At 44.2% G+C, this 18,941-nt stretch overlaps 1 protein-coding gene across 50 annotated transcripts in view; it reads left to right on the top strand.

Moving 5' to 3' along the window:
• Positions 1-18,941, top strand: part of scp2a (sterol carrier protein 2a) — a 30,341-nt gene that overhangs the window by 5,237 nt on the left and 6,163 nt on the right. For 36 of the 50 annotated variants that reach the window (XM_052476212.1, XM_052476213.1, XM_052476206.1 and 33 more), the window contains exons 6-15: positions 2,653-2,779; positions 2,953-3,016; positions 3,266-3,352; positions 3,572-3,722; positions 3,817-3,964; positions 5,988-6,095; positions 11,303-11,456; positions 12,273-12,366; positions 12,484-12,613; positions 15,840-18,917. In XM_052476212.1, coding sequence (XP_052332172.1) covers positions 2,653-2,779; positions 2,953-3,016; positions 3,266-3,352; positions 3,572-3,722; positions 3,817-3,964; positions 5,988-6,095; positions 11,303-11,456; positions 12,273-12,366; positions 12,484-12,613; positions 15,840-15,931 — 1,155 coding nt within the window. In that variant the 3' untranslated portion in view covers positions 15,932-18,917. The remainder of the gene's footprint in view (positions 1-2,652; positions 2,780-2,952; positions 3,017-3,265; positions 3,353-3,571; positions 3,723-3,816; positions 3,965-5,987; positions 6,096-11,302; positions 11,457-12,272; positions 12,367-12,483; positions 12,614-15,839; positions 18,918-18,941) is intronic. The other 14 variants (XM_052476186.1, XM_052476185.1, XM_052476176.1 and 11 more) reach the window with 13 other exon arrangements.

The following is an 18,941-nucleotide window of genomic DNA, read 5'->3' as shown; positions in this document are numbered from 1 at the left end:
GTATTGTAGTTCATGGACAGGACTAACCCAGTGTATTGTAGTTCATGGACAGGACTAACCCAGTGTATTGTAGTTCATGGACAGGACTAACCCATTGTATTGTAGTTAACCCAGTGGACAGGACTAACCCAGTGTATTGTAGTTCATGGACAGGACTAACCCAGTGTATTGTAGTACATGGACAGGACTAACAGTGTATTGTAGTTCATGAACCCCAGTGTATTGTAGTTCATGGACAGGACTAACCCAGTGTATTGTAGTTCATGGACAGGACTAACCCAGTGTATTGTAGTTCATGGACAGGACTAACCCAGTGTATTGTAGTTCATGGACAGGACTAACCCAGTGTATTGTAGTTCATGATCAGGACTAACCCAGTGTATTGTAGTTCATGGACAGGACTAACCCAGTGTATTGTAGTTCATGGACAGGACTAACCCAGTGTATTGTAGTTCATGGACAGGACTAACCCAGTGTATTGTAGTTCATGGACAGGACTAACCCAGTGTATTGTAGTTCATGGACAGGACTAACCCAGTGTATTGTAGTTCATGGACAGGACTAACCCAGTGTATTGTAGTTCATGGACAGGACTAACCCAGTGTATTGTAGTTCATGGACAGGACTAACCCAGTGTATTGTAGTTCATGGACAGGACTAACCCAGTGTATTGTAGTTCATGGACAGGACTAACCCAGTGTATTGTAGTTCATGGACAGGACTAACCCAGTGTATTGTACATGGACAGGACTAACCCAGTGTATTGTATTGGACAGGACTAGTATTGTAGTTCATGGACAGGACTAACCCAGTGTATTGTAGTTCATGGACAGGACTAACCCAGTGTATTGTAGTTCATGGACAGGACTAACCCAGTGTATTGTAGTTCATGGACAGGACTAACCCAGTGTATTGTAGTTCATGGACAGGACTAACCCAGTGTATTGTAGTTCATGGACAGGACTAACCCAGTGTATTGTAGTTCATGGACAGGACTAACCCAGTGTATTGTAGTTCATGGACAGGACTAACCCAGTGTATTGTAGTTCATGGACAGGACTAACCCAGTGTATTGTAGTTCATGGACAGGACTAACCCAGTGTATTGTAGTTCATGGACAGGACTAAGTGTATTGTAGTTCATGTGTATTGTAGTTCATGGACAGGACTAACCCAGTGTATTGTAGTTCATGGAAGGACTAACCCAGTGTATTGTAGTTCATGGACAGGACTAACCCAGTGTATTGTAGTTCATGGACAGGACAGTGTACTAAGGACTAACCAGTGTATTGTAGTTCATGGACAGGACTAACCCAGTGTATTGTAGTTCATGGACAGGACTAGTTGTATTGTAGTTCATGGACAGGACTAACCCAGTGTATTGTAGTTCATGGACAGGACTAACCCAGTGTATTGTAGTTCATGGACAGGACTAACCCAGTGTATTGTAGTTCATGGACAGGACATGGAACTAACCCAGTGTATTGTAGTTCATGGACAGGACTAACCCAGTGTATTGTAGTTCATGGACAGGACTAACCCAGTGTATTGTAGTTCATGGACAGGACTAACCCAGTGTATTGTAGTTCATGGACAGGACTAACCCAGTGTATTGTAGTTCATGACAGGACTAACCCAGTGTATTGTAGTTCATGGACAGGACTAACCCAGTGTATTGTAGTTCATGGACAGGACTAACCCAGTGTATTGTAGTTCATGGACAGGACTAACCCAGTGTATTGTAGTTCATGGACAGGACTAACCCAGGACTAACCCAGTGTATTGTAGTTCATGGACAGGACTAACCCAGTGTAACATGGACAGGACTAACCCAGTGTATTGTAGTTCATGGACAGGACTAACCCAGTGTATTGTAGTTCATGGACAGGACTAACCCAGGACTAACTAACCAGTGTATTGTAGTTCATGGACAGGACTAACCCCAGTGTATTGTAGTTCATGGACAGGACTAACCCAGTGTATTGTAGTTCATGGACAGGACTAACCCAGTGTATTGTAGTTCATGGGACAACCCAGTGTATTGTAGTTCATGGACAGGACTAACCCAGTGTATTGTAGTTCATGGACAGGACTAACCCAGTGTGTATTGTAGTTCATGGACAGGACTAACCCAGTGTATTGTAGTTCATGGACAGGACTAACCCAGTGTATTGTAGTTCATGGACAGGACTAACCAGTGTATTGTAGTTCATGGACAGGACTAACCCAGTGTATTGTAGTTCATGGACAGGACTAACCCAGTGTATTGTAGTTCATGGACAGGACTAACCCAGTGTATTGTAGTTCATGGACAGGACTAACCCAGTGTATTGTAGTTCATGGACAGGACTAACCCAGTGTATTGTAGTTCATGGACAGGACTAACCCAGTGTATTGTAGTTCATGGACAGGACTATTGTAGTTCCCAGTGTATTGTAGTTCATGGACAGGACTAACCCAGTGTATTGTAGTTCATGGACAGGACTAACCCAGTGTATTGTAGTTCCAGGACTAGTGTATTGTAGTTCATGGACAGGACTAACCCAGTGTATTGTAGTTCATGGACAGGACTAACCCAGTGTATTGTAGTTCATGGACAGGACTAACCCAGTGTATTGTAGTTCATGGACAGGACTAACCCAGTGTATTGTAGTTCATGGACAGGACTAACCCCATGGACAAGCATATGGAGGTGATGTTCAACACATATGGGATGGCAGCAGCCCCGGCAGCACCACAGATGTTTGGCAACGCGGGCAGAGAACACATGGAGAAATACGGTAAACATGATAGTGTGCGTGCACAGGTGTACAGTACCTTATGAAGTGTGTTGTTGGTGTTGTTCTCAGCCTTTTCTTTCATCTGGATGATACACCATGTAGTGTGTGACTGTGGAACTCTGGGAAGTCTGTCATTGAATAGCTAAGTGTATTCATTCCCGGGACTCTTCCAGGTACTACACCAGAGCACTTTGCTAAAATCGCATGGAAGAACCACAAGCATTCCACCAACAACCCGTAAGACTGCAACCATCAACTCTTTAACACACAGAAGGCCTGGTCATTAGAAATGACCTTCTTTGACCAATCCAAAGATCAATGTTTTCCTGCCACAGCATGACAACTGTGTGTGTGTGTGTGTGTGTGTGTGTGTGTGTGTGTGTGTGTGTGTGTGTGTGTGTGTGTGTGTGTGTGTGTGTGTGTGTGTGTGTGTGTGTGTGTGTGTGTGTGTGTGTGTGTGTGTGTGTGTGTGTGTGTGTGTGTTAGGTACTCTCAGTTCCAGGATGAGTACAGTCTGGACCAGGTCAAACAGTCCAGGAAGGTGTTTGAGTTCCTTACTCTTCTCCAGTGTTGGTAAGGAGTCCCACTATCTCTCTGGGGCAGTGTTTCCCCTACCAGAGGATAGGCAGAGTGGGGCAGCCCTCCCTGACCTCCACCTCTATAGAGTTTGGCTTTATTTGATTACAATTAAACATTTTAGGTGTTAAGGACCAGGGTGTTGCTTTGGGGGCTTTTGCTCTCTGGCAGGAAAAAGTATCTATGGGACACTAACATTGTCTTCTCCCCCCCCAGTCCTACCTCTGACGGTGCAGGGGCAGCTGTCCTGGCCAGTGAGGGCTTTGTGAGGCGCCATGGTCTAGAACACCAGGCGGTGGAGATCTTAGCCCAGGAGATGGTCACGGACCTCGCAACTACCTTCGAAGACAATAGCTGCATGAAGATGGTGAGAGGGGACATAAAGCTGTTCAAAAGTATCCAACAACCTTTAAATGCAGAACAACAAAAAGATAGTGACTTATTGTGTTGTTTGCTGTTAGGTTGGATACGACATGACCTCCCTGGCAGCTAAGAAGTGTTTTGAGACGGCGGGCCTGAAACCCAGTGACGTCAATGTGATCGAGCTACATGACTGTTTCTCTGCCAACGAGCTGATCACGTACGAGGCTCTGGGGTTGTGCCCAGAGGGTGAGTCTGACCCTACCAATCTACCGCCTATTTCTAGCCACATAGAAGTAGCATTGTTAATTCTCTAGAATGTTTTTTTTTATTTAAAATAATATATAGAATTGCCTTTTATTTGTTTTTCACTGTTTCTGATTTGTTCAGTTCAATGTTTTACTATAGTTGAATTATTCATATATTTTTTTGAAAGAGAGGCCTTCTGTGTGTCTATTTGATCTCATGTCATACTCCTGTCATAAACATAATGAGTTTTACCCCCTTGTTGTGTTCCCTTAGCATTCTGAGTTTTACCCCCTGGTTGTGTTCCCTTAGCATTCTGAGTTTTACCCCCTGGTTGTGTTCCCTTAGCATTCTGAGTTTTACCCCCTGGTTGTGTTCCCTTAGCATTCTGAGTTTTACCCCCTGGTTGTGTTCCCTTAGCATTCTGAGTTTTACCCCCTGGTTGTGTTCCCTTAGCATTCTGAGTTTTACCCCTGGTTGTGTTCCCTTAGCATTCTGAGTTTTACCCCTGGTTGTGTTCCCTTAGCATTCTGAGTTTTACCCCTGGTTGTGTTCCCTGAGCATTCTGAGTTTTACCCCTGGTTGTGTTCCCTTAGCATTCTGAGTTTTACCCCCTGGTTGTGTTCCCTTAGCATTCTGAGTTTTACCCCTGGTTGTGTTCCCTTAGCATTCTGAGTTTTACCCCTGGTTGTGTTCCCTTAGCATTCTGAGTTTTACCCCCTGGTTGTGTTCCCTTAGCATTCTGAGTTTTACCCCTGGTTGTGTTCCCTTAGCATTCTGAGTTTTACCCCTGGTTGTGTTCCCTTAGCATTCTGAGTTTTACCCCTGGTTGTGTTCCCTGAGCATTCTGAGTTTTACCCCTGGTTGTGTTCCCTTAGCATTCTGAGTTTTACCCCTGGTTGTGTTCCCTTAGCATTCTGAGTTTTACCCCTGGTTGTGTTCCCTTAGCATTCTGAGTTTTACCCCTGGTTGTGTTCCCTTAGCATTCTGAGTTTTACCCCTGGTTGTGTTCCCTTAGCATTCTGAGTTTTACCCCTGGTTGTGTTCCCTTAGCATTCTGAGTTTTACCCCTGGTTGTGTTCCCTTAGCATTCTGAGTTTTACCCCCTGGTTGTGTTCCCTTAGCATTCTGAGTTTTACCCCTGGTTGTGTTCCCTGAGCATTCTGAGTTTTACCCCCTGGTTGTGTTCCCTTAGCATTCTGAGTTTTACCCCTGGTTGTGTTCCCTTAGCATTCTGAGTTTTACCCCCTGGTTGTGTTCCCTTAGCATTCTGAGTTTTACCCCTGGTTGTGTTCCCTTAGCATTCTGAGTTTTACCCCTGGTTGTGTTCCCTTAGCATTCTGAGTTTTACCCCTGGTTGTGTTCCCTTAGCATTCTGAGTTTTACCCCTGGTTGTGTTCCCTTAGCATTCTGAGTTTTACCCCTGGTTGTGTTCCCTGAGCATTCTGAGTTTTACCCCTGGTTGTGTTCCCTTAGCATTCTGAGTTTTACCCCTGGTTGTGTTCCCTGAGCATTCTGAGTTTTACCCCTGGTTGTGTTCCCTTAGCATTCTGAGTTTTACCCCCTGGTTGTGTTCCCTTAGCATTCTGAGTTTTACCCCCTGGTTGTGTTCCCTTAGCATTCTGAGTTTTACCCCCTGGTTGTGTTCCCTTAGCATTCTGAGTTTTACCCCCTGGTTGTGTTCCCTTAGCATTCTGAGTTTTACCCCCTGGTTGTGTTCCCTTAGCATTCTGAGTTTTACCCCCTGGTTGTGTTCCCTTAGCATTCTGAGTTTTACCCCCTGGTTGTGTTCCCTTAGCATTCTGAGTTTTACCCCCTGGTTGTGTTCCCTTAGCATTCTGAGTTTTACCCCCTGGTTGTGTTCCCTTAGCATTCTGAGTTTTACCCCCTGGTTGTGTTCCCTTAGCATTCTGAGTTTTACCTTTGTACCACACTTTTTGACTGTCTGCCTGTAGGCCAACATGAAAAGTGCTTTAAAGATCAAAGGTATTATATTATTTAATGTATCAGTGTTCTATGTTCCTAGGTAAGGCTGGAGAGCTGATAGACAGAGGAGACAACACGTACGGAGGCCAGTGGGTGGTCAACCCCAGCGGAGGACTCATCTCTAAAGGACACCCTCTGGGAGCCACAGGTAATAATAACTATGACCAAGTGACCTCTAACCCCTGACCCTTCTCGCCGTCACCCCATAACCCCTGACCTCATAACCCTTGACCCCTCTATGAGCTACAGGTAAACAACACCAACCATCTCCTGCTGACCCAGTGACTTCATCCTCCTCCTAATCCAACAACTAATTTTGTATGCAACAAATTAATGTTGAAAAAGCTACATTGTAGATTAAGATGGAATCTGAATGTGTGATGTGACTGTATTTCAGCCATGACCACCAGAGGGCAGTAGTCTCCTTAGAAAGTCAGTAACTCCCACAAAAGCCTTTATCCACGCTTTGCCTGTAACACACAGACAGGAAGTGACATCCTGAGTAGTCCCAGGAGGATATTGAACTGTGTGCTAGGTTGATTCCTGTCATTACCTTCTTGCCCTTTGTGCTGTTGTCTGTGCCAAATAATGTCTGTACCATGTTTTGTGTTGCTACTATGTTACATGGACTCACTCTGTGTGAAATAATAGGAGTTGACATGAGTTTTTAATAACTAACCCTTCCTCTGTCCCCCATACTACATCTGTAAAATCCCTCCGTCAAGTATTGAATTTCAAGCGCAGATTCAACCACAAAGACCAGGGAGCTTTCCGAAAGCCTCATACAGAAAGGTGGTGATTAGTAGATGGGTAACAATTACAAATCAGACACTGATTATCTTTAAGCATGGTCAAGTTAATATTTATGCTGTGGATGATGTATTAACCACCCAGATACAAAGATACAGTCGTTCTTCTGAACTGAGCTGCAGGACAGGAAGGAAACTGCTTTTGGTGATTTTAAAACCACTACAGAGTTCAATGTCTGTAATGGGAGAAAACCGAGGATGGATCAACAACATTGTAGTGACTCCACAATAATGACCTAAATGACAGAGTGAAAAGAAGAATAAAAATATACATCATATAAATATTCCAAAAACCATGCTTATGTATGCAACCAGGCACTAAAGTAATACAGCAAAGGAATATACGTTTTGGCCTAAATGCGAAGCCTAATGTTTGGGGTAAATCCAACGCATCACTGAGTAACTGCCTCCTTATTTCCAAGTATGTTGGTGGCTGCATCATAGTATGGGTATGTTTGTCATCGGCAAAGACTGGGGAGTTTTTCAGGATGAAAAGAAACAGAATGGAGCTAAGCACAGGCCAAATCCTAGAGGAAAACCTGGTTCAGTCTGCTTTCCACCAGACACTGGGAGACAAATTAATCTTTCAGCAGGACAATAATCTTCAACACAAAGCCACAATTACGCTGGAGCTGCTTACCAAGAAGACAGCGAAGTGTTCTGGGTGGCCAAGTAACAGGTTTGTATTAAATCTGCATAAAAATCTATGGCAAGACTTGAAAATTGCTGTCTAGCCATGATCCCCAACATCTTGACAGAGCTTGAAGAATTTTGAAAAGAATAAAGTGCAAGTATAGTAAGTATAGCTGTTATGAGACTTACCCAGAGTGACTCACAGCTGTAATCGCTGCCAAAGCTGTTATGAGACTTACCCAGAGTGACTCACAGCTGTAATCGCTGCCAAAGCTGTTATGAGACTTACCCAGAGTGACTCACAGCTGTAATCGCTGCCAAAGCTGTTATGAGACTTACCCAGAGTGACTCACAGCTGTAATCGCTGCCAAAGCTGTTATGAGACTTACCCAGAGTGACTCACAGCTGTAATCGCTGCCAAAGCCGTTATGAGACTTACCCAGAGTGACTCACAGCTGTAATCGCTGCCAAAGCTGTTATGAGACTTCCCCAGAGTGACTCACAGCTGTAATCGCTGCCAAAGCTGTTATGAGACTTACCCAGAGTGACTCATAGCTGTAATCGCTGCCAAAGCTGTTATGAGACTTACCCAGAGTGACTCACAGCTGTAATCGCTGCCAAAGCCGTTATGAGACTTCCCCAGAGTGACTCACAGCTGTAATCGCTGCCAAAGCTGTTATGAGACTTCCCCAGAGTGACTCACAGCTGTAATCGCTGCCAAAGCTGTTATGAGACTTACCCAGAGTGACTCACAGCTGTAATCGCTGCCAAAGCTGTTATGAGACTTACCCAGAGTGACTCACAGCTGTAATCACTGCCAAAGCTGTTATGAGACTTACCCAGGGTGACTCATAGCTGTAATCGCTGCTAAAGCTGTTATGAGACTTACCCAGAGTGACTCACAGCTGTAATCGCTGCCAAAGCTGTTATGAGACTTACCCAGAGTGACTCACAGCTGTAATCGCTGCCAAAGCTGTTATGAGACTTACCCAGAGTGACTCACAGCTGTAATCGCTGCCAAAGCCGTTATGAGACTTACCCAGAGTGACTCACAGCTGTAATCGCTGCCAAAGCCGTTATGAGACTTACCCAGAGTGACTCACAGCTGTAATCGCTGCCAAAGCCGTTATGAGACTTACCCAGAGTGACTCACAGCTGTAATCGCTGCCAAAGCCGTTATGAGACTTCCCAGAGTGACTCACAGCTGTAATCGCTGCCAAAGCTGTTATGAGACTTCCCCAGAGTGACTCACAGCTGTAATCGCTGCCAAAGCTGTTATGAGACTTACCCAGAGTGACTCACAGCTGTAATCGCTGCCAAAGCTGTTATGAGACTTACCCAGAGTGACTCACAGCTGTAATCACTGCCAAAGCTGTTATGAGACTTACCCAGGGTGACTCATAGCTGTAATCGCTGCTAAAGCTGTTATGAGACTTACCCAGAGTGACTCACAGCTGTAATCGCTGCCAAAGCTGTTATGAGACTTACCCAGAGTGACTCACAGCTGTAATCGCTGCCAAAGCTGTTATGAGACTTACCCAGAGTGACTCACAGCTGTAATCGCTGCCAAAGCCGTTATGAGACTTACCCAGAGTGACTCACAGCTGTAATCGCTGCTAAAGCTGTTATGAGACTTACCCAGAGTGACTCACAGCTGTAATCGCTGCCAAAGCCGTTATGAGACTTACCCAGAGTGACTCACAGCTGTAATCGCTGCCAAAGCTGTTATGAGACTTACCCAGAGTGACTCACAGCTGTAATCGCTGCCAAAGCTGTTATGAGACTTCCCCAGAGTGACTCACAGCTGTAATCGCTGCCAAAGCTGTTATGAGACTTACCCAGGGTGACTCACAGCTGTAATCGCTGCCAAAGCTGTTATGAGACTTCCCCAGAGTGACTCACAGCTGTAATCGCTGCCAAAGCTGTTATGAGACTTCCCCAGAGTGACTCACAGCTGTAATCGCTGCCAAAGCTGTTATGAGACATACCCAGGGTGACTCATATAATGAAGGTTTTTTCATTATTTATAAATTCTATACTTTTTTAAAGATTATTCTTCCACTTTGAAATTATAGAGGATTGTATGTAGATCGTTGACAAAAAAAATGACAATTGAATCCATTTTAATCCCACTTTGTAACACAACAAGGGACTTTCTATAGCCACTGTACTGTATTTATTAAGGACCCCCATTTAGTTCCTGCCAAGGCAGCAGCTACTCTTCCTGGGGTTTATATTGGATCCCCATTAGTTCCTGCCAAAGCAGCAGCTACTCTTCCTGGGGTTTATATTGGATCCCCATTAGTTCCTGCCAAATCAGCAGCTACTCTTCCTGGGGTTTATATTGGATCCCCATTAGTTCCTGCCAAAGCAGCAGCTACTCTTCCTGGGGTTTATATTGGATCCCAATTAGTTCCTGCCAAAGCAGCAGCTACTCTTCCTGGGGTTTATATTGGATCCCCATTAGTTCCTGCCAAAGCAGCAGCTACTCTTCCTGGGGTTTATATTGGATCCCCATTAGTTCCTGCCAAAGCAGCAGCTACTCTTCCTGGGGTTTATATTGGATCCCAATTAGTTCCTGCCAAAGCAGCAGCTACTCTTCCTGGGGTTTATATTGGATCCCCATTAGTTCCTGCCAAGGCAGCAGCTACTCTTCCTGGGGTTTATATTGGATCCCCATTAGTTCCTGCCAAAGCAGCAGCTACTCTTCCTGGGGTTTATATTGGATCCCCATTAGTTCCTGCTAAAGCAGCAGCTACTCTTCCTGGGGTTTATATTGGATCCCCATTAGTTCCTGCCAAGGCAGCAGCTACTCTTCCTGGGGTTTATTATGTGCTGGATTGCTAACCTAGGAGTCACGGCCAGCAAGATTAGGGAGGGGTGTTAACTTGTCACCCTCTTTGATGTGGCAGGCAAGAGTTGATGGAAATTAAGTGCATTGGAACGCTAGCGAGAGTGAGATTTTGACCATGATGACCTGACCTGGTTAAATCGGAGAGGATTATAAATGTCTGTAATGGAGGCCCTATGTGGTAATTTTTCAATGTAGGAATTCGAAAAGAAAAATGGAGGGTCGTTGTGTTTTTATAGGGCCAGCAATGTGTTGTGTCAGGGACCTAAGGTTATTTTTAATTTGTGAAATGACATCCTGCCTCAGCCACACTCTGGGTTCAAATGCCTGTTGTCCATCTGGTTAGATTTAGCAATCCAGCATTAGCACTTACAGGCTTTGTGCGTGTGTGTGCGTGTGTGTGTGTGTGTGTGTGCGTGTGTGTGTGTGTGTGTGTGTGTGTGTGTGTGTGTGTGTGTGCTCAGAAGGAAGGACAAACGGGAAATCCATAATCTATGATAGGAAATCAATCTGTTAATTGAGACCTTTCAAATATGAAGACTTACATGTGATGTTCAGTTTGTTGTCCAAGTAGATATTACAGTAGGCTTTCCAATCCCTCTGGTTGTTAGCATGATGACTTTCTTATATAACGCTGTAGCTGTAGAGTGCGTTGACCTGTGATTTTGTAAGTTCTGGCCCAGTTTTCTGATCTCACAGACATCCTAGAGCTCTTACTTGTAATTCTGTGACTGACCTTCGTCTCTCTGTGGTGTATTACTCCGGTCTGGTTCAGTATTAACCTCCCCTCTCTGTTGTTGATGTGTCAGGTCTGGCCCAGTGTTCTGACTTCTCATTTTGTTCTTGTTGATTACTCTGGTCTTGCTGAGCGTTCTGATCTCTGGGATTGACTCAGTGCATTGATTCTATCGGTTTCTGTTATTGCTCAGGTCTGTTCTATTGTGTTGGCCTTAATTTCTCTCTGTGGTTGATTAGTCAGGTCTGGCCCAGTTTTCTGTTCTGATCTCTCTCTGTGTATGTGTCATTGACCTCCCCGTTCTCTCTCTCTCTGTGCTTGCTCAGGTCTGGCCCAGTGTGCGGAGCTGTGCTGGCAGCTGAGAGGCCAGGCTGAGAGGAGGCAGGTCCCGGGGGCGAAGGTGGCCCTACAGCACAACATCGGCCTGGGAGGAGCTGTGGTCGTCACTCTCTACAGGATGGGGTTCCCTCAGGACGCTAGGTGAGTCTATCTGTCTACAAATTTACTAATTAACGGACTGGGTGAGAAACATACAACTGAGGTGATTTACTAAATAACTAGGCTTTATCTCTCAGATCCTTGCAGAAATCGTATGTTTAAAATAATAGAAACCAGTTTATTTATTTTTTTGTGTATGGGGGGCAATTTCACGGCAACGGAATTACGCCGAGACTCAGATTTCTCACTTTAAAATGTACAATTAATAAAACAATTCATTTCCATGTTTAACAAACCAAACAACTCTATGCACAAGGCCTGCTTAGAACAATTTACACAGAAAATATTACAAAAACACAGATCCAAAAGTCTGGTAACAAAATCAAACTTTTCCAGTAAATGTTTTTATAAAAACATTTGACTGTGTAAATTGTTCAAAGTAGTCATTGTGCATAGAGTTTTTTGTTTTTATTAAACGTTGAAATCAATGTTTTGTTTTTTGGCAAACATTTTTAAAGCGACACATCGGAGTCTCGGTGTAATTCCGTTAATAGGGAATAGGGTTTTGTTTGGGACGTGGCCACAGCATGTACTTTAACCTTCTGTGTTGGAACAGATTAAGTAAAGATACTATAGTATGGCCTTGAACCATACTCCTTTCAACATTGGTACACACACACACACACACACACACACACACACACACACACACACAAGCGCACACACGTTTACTTTGTGACTGTCCTTCAATGATGATGTTGCACGCACGCACGCACGCACGTTTTTACTAGCCTCTCTTTTCTCTCTGAGAACGCACTCTTAACTGAAGCCGTGTTCTGTTCCTGTGTGTGTTTCTAGGTCCCAGATAGCGGCTGTCCCCACCAGAGCAGAACGTCTGGAGGGCTTCAGAGTCTATTCTGTCTTCCAGGAGATAGAGAACAAACTACAGGAGGTACACCACTTAGACAAACTGACTTCCTGTTCATCATTTATATCCTCCTATACAAAGTCCTAATGTGTTCATGTTCCATCTCTCTCTGCTCTGATGTCACATCGGGTTTGTCTGCAGGAAGGAGTAGACATTGTGAAGAAGATTGGAGGAGTTTTTGCCTTCAAGGTGACAGATGGACCCGAGGGGAAAGACGCTCTGTGGGTCGTAGACGCGAAGAATGGACACGGCTCCGTGAGCAACAACGCTGGTGTGTTTCTGTCTGTCGTCAGATGATCTGGTCTTTGTGTTTTAATGTTCAGTGTTTTTATCAATGTGAGCATTAGAGGTATTGGAGGAGATCGATGATCTTGGCTGAGACTCTGACAAATTCGATTTCCTGACAACAACAAAAACAAACAGAAGGACTGTCCGTCTGAGGAGATGGGTGTCTGCAGAATATAAATGACTGAAGGATGGACGGTCTGTCTTCTGAGAGAGCAGTTCTGTAATGCAAAAGACAAAGAAGGATTTTTATTCAAATGCCAAACACACAATTTTTGAATTGCTTCCTTTAGAAAACACACACGCACACACACCACACACACACACACACACACACACACACACACACACACACACACACACACACACACACACACACACACACACACAGAGAGAACTTTTAAATTGCTTCCATTATGGCTGTCTGGAGCAATGTCCTTTTCTTCCACTCAGCTCTGTTGAAAAACCTTTAAAAACTTGGCCTTCCTCTGAGCCTTTCCTGTTATCAAACCTATCTCACTAGTTACGACGTTTTATAGAAAGCAAGGTAGCGTCCTAATCGCACCATATTCCCTATATGGAGCACTACTGTAAAAGCGACTTCCGTGGTTGAAGTGGCAGGTGTGTGTGAAGTATAGCACAGCACAGTACACTTCATCCTGTCCCTGGTACTGAAATGACAACTTGTTCCCTTCTTAACCACATGGACAGTAGTCTATCATGTTATTGAACCATGAATAGCGCAGCCCCAATGATTAAAGTGTTGGGCATTGAAGTTAACATGAAGTCAAGGATCCCATGTATTTTGCAGTATATAGTTGATTGTATTCTGGAATGGTTCCGATCAACAAGAAACTGGAGATGGGGGAGAAACTATAGAGCTTTACTTCCTCTTGTTCTGTTCGTAAACAGCGACGTTCTACAAAGTTGTGCCTTCTGCATCCCTTTTGATATTTTAAGTAGAAATTGTGCAACAATGTTGAATTTTAAAATCCTGTTCTATTAAATGATGTGACGGTTAATATAGACCACGTGGAAATTTCAATTAGATCGTATATATATATTTTTTTATGAATAAAGACTTCCAACAGGGCGAAAACAGGTCAAATCAGTGTTTCCACGTCATTTCAACCCCCAAAAAAAAAAAAGTCATTGTGATGATGACAATGGAATCAAAATGGAAAACTGATTGGATTTCCCCAAAAACGTCATCAACTTCAGGGCATTTAGTCTTTTTCACCCAACTTTTGAATTGAAATCAAATGACATGGGGACATTGTTTTGTTGTTTTCACATTGAATTCAGAACTAGACATTGAACTGATGTCTGTGCTCGATGGGTTGCTAAAGTTAAAACAAACTGAGGGGGTCGAGCATAACATGTCAACACTCTTCTCTTATCCATAGATAAAGGGTAGAAATGTTTTTAACCATGACATTTTTTTGTGAAGATTACATTCAGTTGCCCCTCGCTGTTGGAAGGTTTTTTAGGGCAGTATAATTGAAGGAAGGGTTTTGTAAGGCAGTATAATTGAAGGAAGGGTTTTGTAGGGCAGTATAATTGAAGGACGGGTTTTTTAGGGCAGTATAATTGAAGGAAGGGTTTTGTAAGGCAGTATAATTGAAGGAAGGGTTTTGTAAGGCAGTATAATTGAAGGAAGGGTTTTGTAAGGCAGTATAATTGAAGGAAGGGTTTTTTAGGGCAGTATAATTGAAGGAAGGGTTTTGTAAGGCAGTATAATTGAAGGAAGGGTTTTGTAAGGCAGTATAATTGAAGGAAGGGTTTTGTAAGGCAGTATAATTGAAGGAAGGGTTTTGTAAGGCAGTATAATTGAAGGAAGGGTTTTGTAAGGCAGTATAATTGAAGGAAGGGTTTTGTAGGGCAGTATAATTGAAGGAAGGTTTTTGTAAGGCAGTATAATTGAAGGAAGGGTTTTGTAGGGCAGTATAATTGAAGGAAGGGTTTTGTAAGGCAGTATAATTGAAGGAAGGGTTTTGTAAGGCAGTATAATTGAAGGAAGGGTTTTGTAAGGCAGTATAATTGAAAGAAGGGTTTTGTAGGGCAGTATAATTGAAGGAAGGGTTTTGTAAGGCAGTATAATTGAAGGAAGGGTTTTGTAGGGCAGTATAATTGAAGGACGGGTTTTTAGGGCAGTATAATTGAAGGAAGGGTTTTGTAAGGCAGTATAATTGAAGGAAGGGTTTTGTAGGGCAGTATAATTGAAGGACGGGTTTTTTAGGGCAGTATAATTGAAGGAAGGGTTTTGTAAGGCAGTATAATTGAAGGAAGGGTTTTGTAGGGCAGTATAATTGAAGGAAGGGTTTTGTAGGGCAGTATAATTGAAGGAAGGGTTTTGTAGGGCAGTATAATTGAAGGAAGGGTTTTGTAGGGCAGTATAATTGAAGGAAGGGTTTTGTAGGGCAGTATAATTGAAGGAAGGGTTTTGTAGGGCAGTATAATAATTGAAGGAAGGGTTTTGTAGGGCAGTATAATTGAAGGAAGGGTTTTGTAGGGCAGTATAATAATTGAAGGAAGGTTTTTGTAGGGCAGTATAATAACTGAAGGAAGGGTTTTGTAGGGCAGTATAATTGAAGGAAGGGTTTTGTAGGGCAGTATAATAATTGAAGGAAGGTTTTTGTAGGGCAGTATAATTGAAGGAAGGGTTTTGTAGGGCAGTATAATTGAAGGAAGGGTTTTGTAGGGCAGTATAATTGAAGGAAGGGTTTTGTAGGGCAGTATAATTGAAGGAAGGGTTTTGTAGGGCAGTATAATAATTGAAGGAAGGGTTTTGTAGGGCAGTATAATTGAAGGAAGGGTTTTGTAGGGCAGTATAATAATTGAAGGAAGGTTTTTGTAGGGCAGTATAATAACTGAAGGAAGGGTTTTGTAGGGCAGTATAATTGAAGGAAGGGTTTTGTAGGGCAGTATAATAATTGAAGGAAGGTTTTTGTAGGGCAGTATAATAACTGAAGGAAGGGTTTTGTAGGGCAGTATAATTGAAGGAAGGGTTTTGTAGGGCAGTATAATAATTGAAGGAAGGTTTTTGTAGGGCAGTATAATAATTGAAGGAAGGGTTTTGTAGGACAGTATAATAATTGAAGGAAGGGTTTTGTAGGGCAGTATAATTGAAGGAAGGGTTTTGTAGGGCAGTATAATAATTGAAGGAAGGTTTTTGTAGGGCAGTATTTAATTTGATTCTCTCCTCCATTCAGATAAGAAGGCTGACTGCACTATCACCATGGGAGATGAAGACTTAATGAAGCTGATGACAGGCAAGATGAATCCACAGACGGTGAGTCCTTAAAACAACAATGAATAAGGCTGTGTCCCAAATGGCACCATATTCCCTATATAGTGCACAGCCTTTTCAAATCAAATTTTATTTGTCACATACACATGGTTAGTAGATGTTAATGCGAGTGTAGCGAAATGCTTTTTATCAGATCTCTATGCTAATAGGGTGCCATTTTGGATGAAGCCCAATACTATTGTCCTCTTGTTCAGTTTTATACACATTTATACAAAATATAAAAACAGAAATGCCTTATTTACATAAGTATTCAGACCCTTTGCTATGAGACTCGAAATTGAGCTCAGGTGCATCCTGTTCCTATTGATCATCCTTGGTGTTTCTTCAACTTGATTGGAGTGCAACTGTGGTAAACACAATTGTCTATATAAGGTCCCACCGTTGACAATCTTTGTCAGCAAAAACAAAGCCATGAGGTGGAAGGAATTGTCTGTAGAGCTCTGAGACAGAATTGTGTCGAGGTACAGATCTGGGGAAGGGTAACAAAAGATTTCTGCAGCATTGAAGGTCCCTAAGAAGACAGGGGCCTCCATCAATATTAAATGGAAGTTAGGAACCACAAAGACTGTTCTTAGAGCTGGCCGCCCGGCCAAACTGAGCAGTCGGGCAACAAGGGCTATTCCTTCTCACTTCATCTGACCTGACCTTGGGCTGAATTCCTCCCTCCTCCCTACCAAGCTTAGTGCAAATAGAGTTCCTCAGGAGAGGCAGATGGTTACATAGATGCGTAGAGATCAGCTTTTATGAATCTTGTCAGTATTTTTTTTTAAATTAAATGTTCTTTTTATTCATTTGATTTTGGTCAAAGTGACCAAAGGGAGCGAAGCCCGATCTTAAGTAGGATGCCAAATGTGATTTGATTGTTTTCTAAAAATAGGTTTAGAAATTGGCAGGGGTAATGAGATTAGTCCTTGTTCAGAATGCATTCTGTTATGGCATAGGGTGGGTCTCTCTCTCGCTCTCTCTCGCTCTCACTCAACCCCCCCCCCCCTCTCCCCTAAGAAATAAATGTCTAGGCAAGGCCTTCAGATGTATTAAGGGCATCAGCCCCTTGTCTGTTCATGGACATTGTCCCTGGACGTAAGGGACATAGTCTGACAACGCCCACAGGACAATTCACTCAACATGTAACAGACAGGGAGAGAAAAATCTATTGAATGAGTTTGTTCAAACTTCAGTCAACTTTACACACACACACACACACACACACACACACACACACACACACACACACACACACACACACACACACACACACACACACACACACACACACACAAGAAATAGAATGAGTATGTTTACCCACTTCAGCAAACAGTGTGGGTGTCCTCAAGTACTTTGCAATCACGCAGTCTTCAAAATCAGAGGTCAAATGGGGCCTCTGTTAGGAACCCAGGTACCACAGGGAAAGGTGTGGTCTCAGACCTCTGTTAGGAACCCAGGTACCACAGGGAAAGGTGTGTTCTCAGACCTCTGTTAGGAACCCAGGTACCACAGGGAAAGGTGTGGTCTCAGACCTCTGTTAGGAACCCAGGTACCACAGGGAAAGGTGTGGTCTCAGACCTCTGTTAGGAACCCAGGTACCACAGGGAAAGGTGTGGTCTCAGACCTCTGTTAGGAACCCAGGTACCACAGGGAAAGGTGTGTTCTCAGACCTCTGTTAGGAACCCAGGTACCACAGGGAAAGGTGTGGTCTCAGACCTCTGTTAGGAACCCAGGTACCACAGGGAAAGGTGTGGTCTCAGACCTCTGTTAGGAACCCAGGTACCACAGGGAAAGGTGTGGTCTCAGACCTCTGTTAGGAACCCCGGTACCACAGGGAAAGGTGTGGTCTCAGACCTCTGTTAGGAACCCAGGTACCACAGGGAAAGGTGTGGTCTCAGACCTCTGTTAGGAACCCAGGTACCACAGGGAAAGGTGTGGTTTCAGACCTCTGTTAGGAACCCAGGTACCACAGGGAAAGGTGTGGTCTCAGACCTCTGTTAGGAACCCAGGTACCACAGGGAAAGGTGTGGTTTCAGACCTCTGTTAGGAACCCAGGTACCACAGGGAAAGGTGTGGTCTCAGACCTCTGTTAGGAACCCAGGTACCACAGGGAAAGGTGTGGTCTCAGACCTCTGTTAGGAACCCAGGTACCACAGGGAAAGGTGTGGTCTCAGACCTCTGTTAGGAACCCAGGTACCACAGGGAAAGGTGTGGTCTCAGACCTCTGTTAGGAACCCAGGTACCACAGGGAAAGGTATGTTCTCAGACCTCTGTTAGGAACCCAGGTACCACAGGGAAAGGTGTGGTCTCAGACCTCTGTTAGGAACCCAGGTACCACAGGGAAAGGTGTGTTCTCAGACCTCTGTTAGGAACCCAGGTACCACAGGGAAAGGTGTGTTCTCAGACCTCTGTTAGGAACCCAGGTACCACAGGGAAAGGTGTGGTCTCAGACCTCTGTTAGGAACCCAGGTACCACAGGGAAAGGTGTGGTCTCAGACCTCTGTTAGGAACCCAGGTACCACAGGGAAAGGTGTGGTCTCAGACCTCTGTTAGGAACCCAGGTACCACAGGGAAAGGTGTGGTCTCAGACCTCTGTTAGGAACCCAGGTACCACAGGGAAAGGTGTGGTCTCAGACCTCTGTTAGGAACCCAGGTACCACAGGGAAAGGTGTGTTCTCAGACCTCTGTTAGGAACCCAGGTACCACAGGGAAAGGTGTGTTCTCAGACCTCTGTTAGGAACCCAGGTACCACAGGGAAAGGCCAGGTGTGGTCTCAGACCTCTGTTAGGAACCCAGGTACCACAGAGAAAGGTGTGGTCTCAGACCTCTGTTAGAAACCCAGGTACCACAGGGAAAGGTGTGTTCTCAGACCTCTGTTAGGAACCCAGGTACCACAGGGAAAGGTGTGGTCTCAGACCTCTGTTAGGAACCCAGGTACCACAGGGAAAGGTGTGTTCTCAGACCTCTGTTAGGAACCCAGGTACCACAGGGAAAGGTGTGTTCTCAGTCCTCTGTTAAG

Source organism: Oncorhynchus keta, chromosome 23 (assembly GCF_023373465.1).
Source record: "Oncorhynchus keta strain PuntledgeMale-10-30-2019 chromosome 23, Oket_V2, whole genome shotgun sequence".
Lineage (NCBI taxonomy): Eukaryota > Metazoa > Chordata > Actinopteri > Salmoniformes > Salmonidae > Oncorhynchus > Oncorhynchus keta.
This window is presented reverse-complemented; position numbering and strand designations above follow the sequence as displayed.